At 40.2% G+C, this 16,139-nt stretch overlaps 1 protein-coding gene across 1 annotated transcript; it reads left to right on the top strand.

Moving 5' to 3' along the window:
* The first annotated feature begins 1,518 nt into the window (after positions 1-1,518).
* Positions 1,519-11,726, top strand: smpdl3a (sphingomyelin phosphodiesterase acid like 3A). Its single transcript, XM_084376856.1, has 8 exons — positions 1,519-1,690; positions 3,018-3,231; positions 6,337-6,481; positions 7,005-7,101; positions 7,712-7,875; positions 7,975-8,155; positions 8,658-8,782; positions 9,539-11,726. The coding sequence occupies exons 1-8, from the start codon at positions 1,576-1,578 to the stop codon at positions 9,845-9,847; spliced, it is 1,350 nt and encodes a 449-aa protein (XP_084232982.1). The 5' UTR covers positions 1,519-1,575; the 3' UTR covers positions 9,848-11,726.
* The last annotated feature ends 4,413 nt before the right edge of the window (positions 11,727-16,139 follow it).

The following is a 16,139-nucleotide window of genomic DNA, read 5'->3' as shown; positions in this document are numbered from 1 at the left end:
TGTTTCTGTACAAAAATCTATTTTTTTATGAAGTCCTTATCTGGTGTTGACCTCTGATGCCATTGCATTATGACTAAAGGCTATCATTCCCTAGTTTCTATGTTTTAATTGTCTTGTGGGGTTAAAAATGTTCTAGGATCCCAAATTATTAATTGATAATCAGAACACGTCAGGCAAAGTGACAATTTGTGCTGAAAGTGGGATCCTACCATTTTACATCTCAACAACACAATACAATGGGTGCCTTTTTTTTTGCCCTGCAAGGGAAAAAGTTTGCACACCCCCGCTCTAGTGGTACTGAGCCATGCAAACACTCCTGGTTTCAATGTCCCAGCTTTTTTAGGTATTCAGCAGCAGTCTGTCTTTCCAGGAGCAGTGTTCCCATTACCCTGAATAACCCACAGATCTCACCGTCAACAATTACCAGAAATAGTCCCTGTGAAAGCTGTGACAAGTGGGAAAATGTGCAACTTTGAGTGAACTGACCCTTTAAGTTCCAAGCTTATTTGCTACACAAAATGTTTGTGAGTCTGTGTGTGACGTACTGGGTAAATGTTCCCTCTGAGGCTCTCTAAAAAGTGTTAAAATTAAAACAATCCATTAAGGAAAACACACTCTTTGTTTGAAATGTGTAACCTGTGATGAGGTAAATGTACATTTGGCCTCATAAAAAAAGGTCATAAACCAAAAAAGGTTGCGAACAATTGATTTAATGTTTATTTCACTATATTTATCAGATGACTCTGGGGGGGGATATGCTGCAATTGGACCATTGACAGGTTTAAAAAATAAAACTGCTAAAATGTCTTCATGGTGTAACAAAATGGGGAAACTCAAGATGTTGGAGCTTTGTGGTAATAACCTACAGATTTGGGGGAACGTGTGTTAGGACAGAGTGAATGGTTATATCGTTAAGGGCTTCATCATGTGGGATTCAGATCATTTACTTAAGTAAAAGTAACAACATCACACCCTAAAAATACTCCAAAGAGAAACATTTAGATTATCATAACAATGTATAAGGAGTATTTTATTTTATTTTAATGCTGTTATAGTGGAGGTGGAGCTAATTTGAACATTTTTGTATGTTAAAATAGTTAAAGCTACAATAATGCATCTTATTTTATAGGATCATCACATATGTTTCACGTAAAGTTGGTAAAAAAATGAAATGTAAAGGTTTATAAACATCAGTTGTAACTTTATAATCCATCCAAATAATGTTTCCTGATGAACTACACTGTATTTATTAACCATTTACAAATTATTCTTAACATCAGTTGCAACTTTACAATAAACAATTGTTTAATAAATGTTTTTTAAGACATTCGTTGTTTATTAACAGTGAAATAACTGTTAATTAAAGTGTGTGTGTGTGTTAATGCCCTCCATGTCTCAGCTCACAGCTCATCCTGCAGACTTTCTGTTTTCATTTTCACAAGTTCCTCCTCCTGAGCTCCAAAACACAGAGTCACGTGATCATTTCACCATCGTACTTCCTGTTTAGTTCAGCGGACAATGACCTGACGTTACTTTGGTTGGTTCAGTAATATGTAGGCAGTGTGAAACACCGTAATGTCGATTTTCAGCACTATGAACATGATATACCTGTTGTGTGTCGTGCTGCTGCTGTGCTGCGCGGCTCCGGTCGCGGCGACACCGACTGGAAGCAGCTACCTGTCGGGTACAGGTGAGTGGAAACACCGGGAGCTCTCGGTGATGACAACTCAGGTGACAGTCGAGCGGTTTATTGCTACACTGTGTCACTGTTAACGCAACCACACAGGCTTAAACGCACGGCGTGAATCCTTACGTTGGACGTGTCTGCTAGGCTTCACTTGGCGTGATGAACAACATGAGGTTCAGCTATAAAAGTGGATGTTTCCTTAAAAATGTGTGCAGATAGTTGTGTGAAATGATCGCCGAATTGACCTCAAGACGTTTTGGATGTACATTAAATGTTCAAGTTTGCTGTGAAAGTTACATTTTGTTTGCAGATCATTAAAAACTAATAAAGTGACAGATTTCTAAACGGAGTTTTGGCAAAAACGCCTCAGGATCGCACTATCCCAGGTGTCATTTGATGGGGCTACTGATGTTTTCATGGATTTTCTAAGTTACTTACTTTAACTGCAACACAGGTGGAGTTTGCTGTATGACCTAGCACAAAATAAGATTAGAATATTATTAGAAACTACACCAAGGAAAGCAAACTGCTGAAAATTAACGTTTTGAGATTGACTTCTAAAAGTGGATATTTTCTTAAAAATAGACCTGCTTAGTTGATGTCATCATTGCCGAATTTACCCTGAGACATTCTGGATGTATATCAGGTGTTCAATTTTGCTGTAAACATTACATTTTGTTTTCAGATGACAAAAAACTAATAAATTGGCAGATTTTCAGAAGGAGTTCAGGCACAAACGTCTTCAGAGAATCCTGCACTCCCAGGTGTCATTTATTGGGGCTACTGATTGGAGTTTGTTGTATGGGCTAGCATAAAATAAGACGTATTATATTATAGAATAGACATTTAAAAAGGAAGACTGTACTGTTGAACAATTAGAGGATGTGTACTCATCTCTCCACCCAAACCAAAAAAGGGAACATATCAGCCCTAGCTTATATTACAAGCCTAAAAATAAACTAAATGCAAAAGAAGAAATGAGTTGAAAACACTAACCCCCAGTCAATAAAGACATTTGCATCCTCAAACACACATAACATTATTTAGTCACATTTCACACCTCTCTTCCTGGACATGTACAATACTCAACAGATCTTTAGTCATAATTTTGGATGTAGAAGCAAAATATAGTCTTCTTGACTGTTGAGTTGTGTATTTTAGTTCGTTTTAAGAGGAAATTCCCATCATAATTTCTCTAAACGTGCACATAGCTATATTTAGTGTTAGTCCTGCCCCTCAAAATATATTTTTAGTTTTCATCTTGTCTCTTTCTTCCTTGTCCCTAAACCTGTCGTTTATCTTCTTATTATCTGTCCCTCGGTCCATCCAGGCAGGTTCTGGCACATCACAGACCTCCACCTGGACCCCACCTATCACCTGGCCAAGGACCCCACCAAGGTGTGCTTCTCCTCCAAAGGAGTCCCTGCCACCCATGCCGGCATGTTTGGGGACTTCCTGTGTGACTCTCCCTACCGCCTCATCCAGTCAGCGTTCGCTCACATGGCGCCGCTCACACAGCCAGAGGACTTCATCATATGGACCGGGTCAGTGCACTGATAAGGGTTATGATTTCCAGCTTAATTCTTCTTCTTCTTTAAGAATTTGTCTTTGATGAAAAACTGGAACTGAACACTGAATAACTTAATCGCAGGAATAGGATCAAGAGTCAGCTCATAGAAACCACATCTGTGGCTTTACAGTTGTTTCATATCCTGTTCTCACAGCAGTCATGTGATTTGTGGACCAAACCACTTTAAAGTTGAAGAATGGGGTAGTTTCGATTAAGTGTCCACACTTCCTCAAGGGAGTGTGTCATGCTTAATTATTTTTTTCCAGGCTAAAAACAGAGATGAACAAGATAGATGTTCATTCTAATTGCTTCAGACAAAATGTATCTTGGTTTATTCCCAAATACCTGCGAAAATAATGACACTCCCATCAGCCTCAGCTGGTTTGTGTTGATGTTAGCACACTAACCCCACAAACTAAAACAAAAAGTTCTCCCTGCTCAGCATCAGTATGTTAGCATTGCCATTCTAGCGTTAGTGTTAGCTAATTAGCTCAAAGCACTGCTCTGCTTACACAAAGACATTAGCTGTAGCTAGTTAGCGATGTAGGTTACACCCTGACAGTGTGCGTTAAAGGGGACCAAGATATACCGTTTCCAGGTGTCCAAGTGTCTCCGGAGGGAGCTGTGTGCAGTCTCATGAACTGCCTCACGTGATGTCACTTGAGTCAGCGTCTGAGGACTACAAGTGTGAAAATGTTTTTAAAAATCTGCTGGTGTGGAGCAAGAAAGAAGTGAGTTTACCAGACTAACACACCTGAATTTCCCGGTGGTCGGTGTTGCATTGTGGGATGGAGGAGCCAGGTTTTGATGATGACATTGGTTCTGTAGCGTCAGTTTCTATCCTTTTTATAATTAAGAGGTGACTTTTTTAATGTGTCAGCTAGCAGACAACAGGACAACTTCATTCATTGTGGACGTTGCATTGTGGGTAGTGTAGGCACCATGTTTTGAAAAGGAAGAAGAATGTGTGGAATAACGATTTCTCTGGTTCTGCTGTATTCATTTTGATCATTTGTTTTTAGGTTGATATGGACTACTTTTCAAAACCTGGCATTATCCACAATGCAACTCAGCCACTGAGTGACATCACTAGAGACTATTTCTTTGCAGCTTCCTCTGGAGCCACAAAAGGCTTTATGCTACTTTTTCACATACAGTATGCCGTAGTACTCCCCGAGACCTGTAAACACACTTTAATGTGTAAAATTGGTGGAGTTACCCTTTAAGAGGAAATATTTTGAACTCAAGTCAGCATAACCCTAACCCTCAGTTGTCATGGCAAGTTCCCGTAAGAAGTACAGTACTCTATGTGTTTACGTTTGTGTCAGCAAGCAGAAGTGACGCTTCCTCCTGTGCTGTCTGATCCATTCTCATATTAAAACCTGCAATTTCACAAACGTCCAAAATAACAGAATAACTGTTGCACAATATCAGAATTTAGCAGAGCTCAGATTGCAACTAACTTATTCTCTCAGTTCTCTGCATCTTTTAGCACTCAGCTGTTCACATGATTAAGCGATGGGGCTGGGTGATATGGCCGTAAGATAATATTGCAACCTTCGATATCCATATTTTGATATTTTGAAATCTCATCAAAAACACCTTATGAATGATATTTTTGACCTAATATGATGATATCAAAAGCGACATATTGTAGAGATGATTATTGGTATTAACACTGACATTTCTGATCAGTAATCATCAGTAATGTGGATAAGAAAGTTTAAGAACAAGCAGAACAGTCTGTTAAGTTAAGAAATTTACATCACTTTACTGTGCTGCAGCCATTCAAACCAGGAAATGACAACACTTGCACCATATCATGATGTAACAATACATCTGTATCCCTCCCAGCATGTGTCTGCAAGACTGACAGTGCACCATGTATTTAAATGCAGTGAATAAAGTCCTAACACCCACTGGAGCACTGAAGCACCACTTCAGGCCTCAAAAGATGAGTAGGAGTTATCCACTCACCATGACAGGTAGCTTAAAGAACCGCTCTGTATTCTCTGAGGGCACTGGAAACTAACGTTGGCTCACTGTGATAATGACACAGAAAACTGTAAGCATCAGGTCCTCTGCACAGCTCTCTATTAATCAGGAGCTAATCAGCTAATCCAGGAATTCATAGGCTTATTAGACATGCTTAAGAGAAGGCCTTGCCACGTAATCCTCCACCACAGGGAGTCCTTTTTCAGGTTTTAAGTAAGATTTCTGCTCTATGCTATTGTTAAAGGACTTTGTAGCATGAGTTTGCCTTTTTACTTAAAGAGGAAGTCCATTGTACAGTGGAATTCCTGTTATTTCTGCTGCACTGTGCAGTGAAGTCCAGCTCTGCTGAGCCAGAACAGTCAACAGCTGTCATGTGAGGGACAGGAAATACAGTCAGTGTTGAGAATTAAGGTTTGTTCTCAGTTCTTACCGGTGGTGCTGAGTGGTAACTGATCTCTTACTGCAGTTACTTCACGTTTAAAGTCATTTATTCTATTTTCTGAAGGGTTGTGGACAAAACAAGACATTTGAGGACATCATCTCAAACTTTAGGCAACATTGATCAGCATTTTTCAGCGTCATCTGATTTAATTGACAACTGATTGATTAGCCAAGAAAATAATCTACAGAATAATCAACAATGATTATGCTTCCTCCTCCTTAAAACACAACTTTTTATTTGTGACAAGTTGGGTGCTACTTTGAGAATTTTGGCAGTGATTTCTCTCAGTCATAACAAAACTGTACTGATGAGTTAAGTGCTGTGAAACTGGACAACAAGCTGCACTCCCACAACAAGTCTGACGGGGAAAGAAACCGGAGCAGTCTGACAATCAGGCAGGTCGTAAGTAGCCAACAGTTTCACACACTGACTCAGCAACTTCCTTTAATGAAGTACATGAAGTCAGCGCACCTGAAATGTTGGTAATGTTCTCTCATCATGCAGGGAAACTGTGTGCACACAAGATAGAGAAGTACGGAGGATAAAGGTTGCCTCCAAACTGGTTCAGCTCCTGGTTTAGCTTCTCTGTGCCTTATTTGACCTGGTTTACTGATGCTGGATCTTATTTTCCCTCTCAAACAGTGACAGTCCGCCTCATGTCCCTCCAGACGAGCTCACTACAGACATGGTGGTCCAGGTGATCAGTAACATGACGCAGACCATCAGACAACACTTCCCCAACATGACAGTCTACCCCGCCCTGGGAAACCACGACTACTGGCCGCAGGTAGTTGCTCACAGAAATAGGATGATGTGTACAGGACAAAGATTCAAAAGTCTTTTTGACGCACAGACTCGGAATCAGTTTGACTTATTTAGGTGGTTGGGTGAAATTTTGTGCCAGTGTTAATGAATATACATTAATTTAAACATTTTCAAGGCACTTAAATTTTAAGAAATGTCAGAGTTTGATTTTTTTCAGGTAGAAAAGCCTCTTAGAGCTGCTTTTGATTCAATGACACAAACACTAAATGACAGATAGTGTGAGTATAGCCTCAGTGATGACAGACCTCTCACAGGTGACACACAAAGACCTAAGTCAACCTTTGCACAGTGAGTTCAGTTCTTCCGTCTGGTCGCAGATAAAAGCTGCCGAGGTGCAGGACCAATAGATTTAGGAACTTCTTGGTCTCTGCCACCATTGTCTGTTGTTCTTTGATTTTTTGTGTGTGTGAATTGTTTGTGTGACGATTGTATTACTGTTGCACTTCATGTTGTCATGTAACGTGCTTTCTGCTTGCTCTTCTCAGGACCAAATGCCGGCCTCCACCAACGCCATCTACAAAGCTGCTGCCCAGCAGTGGAAGCTCTGGCTGGAGCCTGAAGCTCTGCTCACACTCTCACAGGGTGAGTATCGCAGCCTCTCTGTGTTCTTTTAATATTTTATTACAGCTTTTATTATATTACACTGACAGCACTTTCATAGCATTCTTTCAGACATTATATTTGGACTTTGGACATTATACTCGACGAATACAAACATTTAAATAACAACTTTTTTACTTTGCATATTGAAGATTGGTCGACCCAGGACATACATTTCCTAACTGCTACATCCTCTCTGTATCTGACCATGAAAAACCCTTGTGTATCACGTATCTGAAGTCATCACATGACATGAATCAGCACAAAGATATTCAAATTAAATTCATAGAAGAGAAAATTCCTTTATAAATGACTAGACAATGAATTGATTCTCAAAATTGTGGGCGATTCATCTCTGCCGATTGACTCATTTATAAATGGACCAATTATCTAAACACTATAAATGTCAGTTGGCATGAAACATTTAGCTTCTTAGCATGCTAATGAGCATGTTCAGCGTTCAACATGTAACATTTAGTGTTGGTGTGATATTCTAATATAGTCCAAATAAAGCTGTAGCACGTGATGCTAACGCTCTGTTCTTCTCTGCATCAAATAATCGTCATGTTGTGTTTGTCTTCTCATCCTGCAGGTGGTTTCTACTCCCAGCAGGTGAAGCCTGGTTTGCGGGTGATTAGTCTCAACACCATCCTGTACTACGGTCCTGATAAAGTCACACGTAACATGACAGACCCTGCAGGACAGTTCGAGTGGCTGGAGAAAACTCTGGAGAAAGCTGCTCAGAGCCTGGAGAAGGTCTGAGATGTCTTCTTGGACCTTTGACTCACCTCACAGTCAGGATGTTATCATGAAATGAATTGTCAAACCTTAAATGTGGCTTGCTTCTTCCTCCAGGTGTTCATCATAGCTCATGTCCCGATGGGGTACCTGCCCTTTGTCAGAAACATCACTGCGATAAGACGAAGCCACAACGAGAGGCTGGTCGCCATCTGCAGGAAGTACAGTCACGTTATTGCCGGACATTTCTACGGCCACACCCACCGTGACAGCATCATGGTGCTGTTGGACCAACAAGGTGAAACGTATAAAAACACAAGAGGCACAAATATGTGTGATTATTGAAGCTGACTTTAAAAATGGCAGGTTAACCTTGGTTTCACCTCCTCAGATAGGACACAACGCTTCCAACAGTTTCACTTATGTCTTTTGTTTTGCTTTGCTTTGAAGTCAGAGTCACAGTTTGAACTTCTGAGTTCAACGTCAGAACTCAGATTTTATTCTCAGAACAAGAATAAAGTCGGAATTCTGACTCAAAACTCAGAACTCAAGTACATTTTTGACAATCTTATGTAGACATCTTGCTGTTAAAGAAAAAAACTCATCCTTATCATTTGATAATGAATCGCTGACTAGAAACTAGTCGAACCAATCATGTGCTGATTATTTATTTTTCCTGATGTCCGGTACAACTTCAGCTTTCAAATTGTTCGAAGCATCCAGCCTCAGAGGAAAGTATGTGTGAATATTTTGTGCGACTGAATTATATCATATTAATGTTTGGCTCTGTTGTTCTGCAGGTAAACCGGTGAATTCTCTGTTTGTGTCACCGGCTGTTACACCAATCAAACACGTCTTGGAGCCGTACTCGAATAACCCGGCCTTCCGCATGTACTTATACAACACCAAGGACTACACTCTGCAGGTAAGAAGCTCTGTGCTGCACAACAAGCTACATTTCTTCTTCTTCTTCTTCTTCTTCTTCTTCTTCTTCTTCTTCTTCTTCTTCTTCTTCTTCTCTTTTACCGTCTTCTTCATTTTCAGCTTCTTCTTCATCTTGTTCTTCTTCTTCTCTTTCACCATCTTCTCCTCTTCCTCCTCCTTGTCCTTCAACTGTTTCTCCTTCTTCGTCTCCTTTGTCTCCGTCGCCGTATAGTGGATTTTAAAACTTTCAGACAATAGATCATACATTTGTATTATATTACCTTTATTTAAACTCACATGCATCTCTTATACGGCTGTCTCACGTAAAGTAAATGAATAAAACATAAAGCGGAGGCTGTTATCTTGAAATACTACCTGGCAAACTGAAACCTGGTCTGACAAGTTAGACAATGTGAAGCCTTTTAATGGATGTGGACCTGCTCTTTGTTAAAGCCTCTAGTGAAAGCCCTGATTTTAGTGCACAACAAAACCCCCGAAAACGTTTTTTTTAAAACCTCAGAATGATTCAGAAGAGAGATGAGATCTGGTTGATGCTGACAAATTCAGGTCAGACTAAAAATGTCCTCCTCTAACTTTTATCTGGCTGATCAAAGAACAAAGAAAGAAGTCCCTCTTGATGATTAATCACGGTGTCAATCAGCGCACAAAAACAGCTTCTGGCATTCAAAAAAGACTCAAAGACTTTTTCTCTTTCTCCCCTCGCACTCTCTTTTGGTGCTTTTCTCCGCCTCTGAAGGATATCTGGCAGTACTATTTGAATCTGACGGAAGCCAACGAGAAACAAAGATCCGACTGGAGGCTTGAATATATCATGACTGAGGCTTTTGGACTGACTGACCTGCAGCCACAAAGCCTGCTCCAGCTGGGCCTGAGCTTCAGGCTGCCGCAGACCAAAGCCTTCGACAAGTACTTCAGTCACTTCATGGTCGGCTACAACAGCAGCATCGTCTGTGACGGAGGCTGTAAGGTCAACCAGGTGTGTGCTGTGCTCTACCTGGACCAGCTGTCCTACTCCAAGTGTATGATGAGTAAGGGAGAATGGTAACATGAAGGTGGATCCAAAATGAAGGGATTTGTCTCAGGAGTCACTTTTTTATTTTTTTTACTCTGCTGGGATAATGAAAAGGAATTTGCTATGCACTGATTCTGCAGCTCCTAAATATTAATCTGTTGTGCTTTTTTCTACCAGCATCATCTCCGTTTAGGATATTTCTTCCTCGCATCAACAGTTTCACAATTTCACAGTAAATCTAGAGAGATTTTTTTAAAATAGAGAGAAAATACACTGATGAATACATGTTGATTATACTGAGTTGTAGTCGCCTGATCTCTGTCGTCTCAAAGCATATCAAATGTGTCTGTAACTGATCTGCTTTTCAGTTTTGAGGGTGGTGCAGACTTTATAAGGGAAATCACTAAGGCCTGGTAGCCTTTATAAAAAAGTAAGGTGTAGTATTCTGTCTCAAACGAAAGAGTTGAAGCTCCTCGCTCCATCACCAAGTTTATCCCTTCTTGCACTAATGGATTACACCTAATCTCCGGAACGATCTAATTGCTGCCAAATGTCGACCACCACTTCAGCTGATGGTGTTTACTGATGTTGAATACTGAACAGAATGTAAGTCACAGTCGGTCACAGGCAGTTTGAGCGTCTTTATCTTCTGCAATGCGACGTATTTCTGAAACCAGATGTCAGCAGGGTTCAGTTACAAGAAGGATTCATCATCAGATCCTTTAGATTTGATTGGTGGAAAAACAGTGCAATGTCGAACTGCAGAGGACTGTTGACCTCCACCCAAACCTCCATGCTGTTAGACCAGGAGGATGAATAAAACCTTTTCATATTGAAGTTCCTCTGCTAGCTATAGTCCAATGACCAAATGTTGTTTAGTATGTCAGGCAGGGTTAACTACGTTTATGTTTATTTTATTTAAGGAGTGTCAGTGTACATTAATTAACATGAGCACATGGATCCATCATTTAAATGTGACAGATTTAGCCAATAAAGTACATTTCTTCTGCAGTCCCTGGCAGGTTGATGGCATATACAGACATTGAAAGAAAACATATAGAAGCACATAAACACACACAAACAGTGAAACAGTGACATAACCACTACTACAGATAACAACAGTGTGTTAGATTGTCTTGTAACAACACATAACTGGCATTAGATAACTGGACACTTAAAACAGGGAGGCAGGTTCAGAACTTGGGATATATATATTATTTTTTTTTTTCATTTTAATTTGTTTTTAAAGGTTGCTAGGTCTTTGAGTTTCCAATGCTGTTCATTTAAATGTTCACTGTTTCCAATATTTAGAGTTAATCACATCATTGAACATGTTTTTTTAAGGGACAGTGTGTAAGATGTGGTCAGAACCTTTGTTTAAAACATCCAAAAAACCAACATTATCAAAAGAGAATGATGAAAAAACAGTGTTGCTATGTTATGCTATGCTGTGCTTTGCTTTGCTATATCATCGAAGAAGCCTATGCACAGTGTTGCAGAGATGTCCAGCTAGCCCCGGCCCATCCTGTCTCGTAATAACACTTTGTACCAGCAGTTGATAGTCTGACAGCCCCTGTAATTTCAGCTGGGAGATGAATGCAGCAGCTAGTTTGCTACTTAGTCTGATAAGTCGACAAAATGAACCAGCAAAATGTCAAGAAAGGAGAAATTTTTACACCTACTTTCCTGACTAAACAGAGAAATACAACTTCTGGCCATTTCTTACAAGTTACACCTTTTTAAATATAAAACTCCAAGTATGAAATGTTAGCCTGTGTACAGTGTGAAACAATGATAACTTTGTTACAAATAAAACTGTGTGCTGTTATATTGAGATGAAGTATGAATAGAGAGCACAATCATGTTACAAATCACTTATTTTTCTACTCAATAAAGGTGTTGATTCAAAGAAGGTGTTTAAACCAACTCGTCTGTTTCAGAGGGAGTTTAATAAAGCATGCATTGTCTTTATGCTGTAAGAGTTGCTAACTTATAAGCCGCGGTAAAAACTTGTGCGGGCTAGTTTGTCTCTGCAGGGGAGGCAAAGGAACAGCGACAAACCTCATCTGACCCCCTCACTTCAATTTCACACCCTCCCTCCATCAGCCCCTTGATTTCATTCTTCTCCTGTTCAAACTTTCCAGAAACTCCTCTTGTTCCTCGGCCACCACCTCAAGCATTTGCCCCTCTCCTCCCCTCTCCTCGCCCCCTCCACCCTCCCAGCTCTTTTGTCCTCCCTCCACAAATGTTGATTACAGCTCTCCTAAAGCTCCACTGGCGGCTTTTTGATGTAAAAATGCACCGGACCAAATCACCACAAGTTGGGCTGCAACAGAAATGAGCCAAATGTTGGACTTGTTGTATTATGCTTGAATTAAATGGTGGCTCTGAAACAGTGGTTCCCACACAAGGGGCTGCAGGATAAATCTTAGCAGACATGAGATATTAAAGCACAACTACGTAAAAATATATATATATAGTTTATCTGTAGACCTGTTTCTCATCTTTACTGAATTACTGGATCATTTTATCTCTTCAGACTTCAGAAGGTCACTCAAATCAAACAAACTTGAAGGAAAAAGTTACTCGAACATATATGCAACATACTCACAAGCCAAACAGTTGTGGAACCAGAAAAACTGATGACAGTGATGATAATTTATATATATTTCAACGTGTCACTATATGTTTATTGTGTTCAAAACTTCTGAGAAAAGAGAGAGCGTCCCCTTTAAGCCTCGATCAGTAAATCCGTACTTTGTATGTGTGTGTTTGTTAAAATCTTTCCCCTCATGTGCCCCCGTTGGCCATTATTATTCCCGACTAGCCTCCCTCCACTCGGTGCCTAACAGAACGTAACCGTGGAGACAGAGTTGCTGGTGAGCATGGCGATGGAGAGGACTCCATTGCCACGGTAACGGCAGTAGAGCTCCTCTGAATCCATCTCTGAGATCACCGTTAACCGCTGAGCTGCCAGTCAGACGGGCACAGCACAGCTCCACTATCAGACTGTTTCAACTTGTGCAAAGGCCACTTACTTCTCCACCAAACTCCATTCAAAATTCATGCAGTTTTATACATGCTATCTCAGTAGTGACTGAAATGATGTAGTTTTTTTAAAGGTGGTGATGTAAAGTAACTGAGTAAACTTAACCAAATACACTTCTGAGCTTGTACTTTGAGTATTGAGTATAAAAGTACAAAGGTATTAGCATTAAATTATACTTAAGGTACCAAAAGTAAAAGTACTCACTATGCTGAGTGGCATATTTGGATTATAATTGTTGATGCACTTCTTCAGTTTATCTGCTGGCTGGCTTTTTGAACTTCCCCTCAGGGATCAATAAAGTTGTATCTTAATCTATAACAGTACATCATGACATATTTGTTGATTATATTATAATATGAAACTACATCTGCAAAGTAACCAGTAACTAAAGTAAATAAATATATGTAATGAATTGACCTGATTAAATCATTTTTTTTCACACTGATGAACATGAAAAGATTTCATGTCAACGTCAAAGCAGGTTTCTACAAAGTGATCCTTGTTAATAAGAAATGTACCAAAATAATAATACATAATACATAATGAGTGTGTGTAATGTGTGTAAACACGGGTTTCAATGCATTCTAGTATAAACACACCTGGATCTGGAAGGTGCAACTTTTGGTGAGTCAGTTTTTGTTTAAACTGGTTAAAAGTGGCGTTAAATGAGGCCTGAGTAACAGAATTTGAGTAAATGTTCCTTGAAAAATGAAAAGAAAATCTAAAGAGACAGCTGCTGAAGGGTCAGAGAGGTGATCCAGTGGCTGAAAACCTTTGGGAACACGATTATAAGCTGGTTGGCTGGCTGGTAGACTGTCTGTCTTTCTAAATGACTGTCTGACTGGCCGGCTCTCTGTCTGTCTGGCTGACTGTTGGCTGACTGGTGGAGCCCCACAACCAGTTAATCTGAGGATTACTGTCAGGACAGTATAGCCATCCAACTGCCCTCTCCTGGGGAGCTGGAATCTCTGCTGTGTGTGTGTGTGTGTGTGTGTGTACCATTACCCTTCAAGCCTCCAGTTCACCTAATCCCCTTTAACATCTTCAGCGTTTTAAACACTGTCCCTCTCTTTATCAGCCAGTGGTCTCCTTTGTTTCATTCCTGCAGTTTTAGAGTCAGACTTCAGCTCTTCACTGCTGATGTCTGGTGGCATCTAGTGACTGGATCCCACTCAGGAGGAATATTCATGAAATGTCTCGATGTTTTCCAATAAATTCAGTCCCTACAAAGGAAGTAAACCACGCTGACGAGTAAACGTTTGGGTTAATGTTGATCCTCTTGTAGCCTTTCCACAGCACAAGAGATCTAAGTATCTAATTAGGACCTCTTCTGAACCTTTGCTAATTAGATGGATGTACATCCTTTTTGCCTTGTTCTACTCTTTTAATGACTATGTTGTGCTTATGGTTTGGTCTTCTCTAAGTCTGGGAATGTTGAAACGTTGTGATCTCTTGTGAAAAATATCAAGTAAATTCACGCTGACAAATATTGAAACAACATCTTGAACAGTGGTTTCTTGCTTGCCAGCCTTCTCGTCTAGTTGTAGTTCCATACGTGCATAATATACACGCTGCAGAATGCTTTAAATGGTTGCAGCTGTTGTAGCGACACAGTACATTATAGCCAGATTTCAGAAGCCCACATATAGGTACTGCATGGCTTAATGATGAGAGGGTTACCATTTTTTATCTGACCGCCAACCACTTGAAACCTGGCATTGGATTTCTCTACGATTTAGACACCTCAAGGCCTTGAGGGGTGTTGCATAATGCCGACACAACAAGTTTTGGGCATCTCGTCACCTCACATGCAGGGTCAGCAGTGGCCTGTGACCGCAGGTGACCCCCTCCTTGTGGAACTTGGCTAATCCTTTTGTGTAAATCAGCCCTTGTTTTGTCTGGATTGGACTTGAAGTGATTAGCAGTTTGTTGCTGAGTGGTCATTATACTAAGGTTTTCCTACAGGTGCAGTTTTGTGCCACATTTACAGTTTCAATATCAGTTTGACTTCAAGTGCAGGCGAGTTGCTGATTTTGCTCATTTGTCCTTGAATGCCACATTTCACTGTTGCCTTCTTGCATCTAAAACTTAAGACCCTCCTCACACCCCCTCACCAGCCTGCATCATGTGCTAGCGTTGCTTGCTAATCACTGTGCAGCTGATCTCATTAAAAGGTCTAGTAAGGTGAGGAAAATGCTTTAATCTGTCTTCTTTGTATACTGAAAAGGTAGGCAGGGAAGTGCTAGAGACTGAAAAAATAGGCCATTATTACCTATAAAAAAGAGGTTGTTTTCACCTGTGTCTGTTTGCTGGTTTGTTTGTTGGTTTGTCAGCAGGATTACACAAAAACTACTGAACAGATTTCCACAAAACTTGGATGGAGGATGGGCCTCAGCCCAGAATAGACCCTGTGAACTTTTGGTGCAGATATGGACAAAGGGACGGATCCAGGAATATTTTCTCACTTCCTTCAAAGCTGCTTTAAGCGCTGTTGTCATTTTAGCTAACTTCCTGTCCGTTTTGCAGTAAGCAACCCCCTCCTTCCTCTCCACGGCACAATATGAACTTATAAATTGATTCTGTTTACTCGTGTGTTACTATTAAAGTAAATGTGTATGATTTGGGGTAATCCATTGGCAGAAATGAAGTATGATTTTCATAATCATGTTTTCATTAGTGTATAATCACCTGAAACTAAGAATCGTTGTGGGGTTTTTTTATCTTAGAGTGAACATTTTGTGTCTGTGAAGGGATTTTTATTTAGGGTTGATTGATTAGTCGGTTGCAATGTGCAACCTCACTCCTGAATGCTACTAAATCCAACACACTCAACTTTTAAACTGAAAAAGATTGACAAAACAAAAGCAGCATTCAATTATGTTTTACTTCACACCAATCTATTCAATTTACCTATTTTAAGTCTTGTTTTAGTTCTCTGAAAGACATCATACAAATCAAAACATCATTATTATTCATAGTGAAAGTTTAATGTAACTTTACATTTTTTACAGGAACTAAAACACAATTTCCATTGTTCTGTTTAGCATAAAGCTTCTTTCATAACTCCGGTGTGTCTCCCGTGTGATATTCCCTCACACCCAAGTCTCACACAGTCTATAATGGAGAGAGAGACACACAGACAGAGGGGTGGGGGGTCTCTTTAGTCTCATGCTTCAGTAGTAATTTGTCAGCGGGCATGAATGGACTCCTTCATCACTGAGTGGAGACAGCAACAACCAATCTGTGTGTGTGTGTGTGTGTGTGTGTGTGTGTGTG

Source organism: Pagrus pagrus, assembly GCF_965226575.1.
Source record: "Pagrus pagrus genome assembly, chromosome: 16".
Lineage (NCBI taxonomy): Eukaryota > Metazoa > Chordata > Actinopteri > Spariformes > Sparidae > Pagrus > Pagrus pagrus.
The sequence above is the reverse complement of the archived record's forward strand: the minus strand, read 5'-3'. Positions and strand labels throughout refer to the sequence as shown.

What these genes read in the sequence shown, in the direction of transcription:
- smpdl3a (XM_084376856.1), top strand. Translation starts at nt 1,576, where the DNA reads ATGTCGATTTTCAGCACTATGAACATGATATACCTGTTGTGTGTCGTG. An exon ending in CAGCTACCTGTCGGGTACAG is followed by an intron (nt 1,691 to 3,017) that starts GTGAGTGGAAAC and finishes CGGTCCATCCAG; the next exon opens with GCAGGTTCTGGCACATCACA. An exon ending in ACCACGACTACTGGCCGCAG is followed by an intron (nt 6,482 to 7,004) that starts GTAGTTGCTCAC and finishes TGCTCTTCTCAG; the next exon opens with GACCAAATGCCGGCCTCCAC.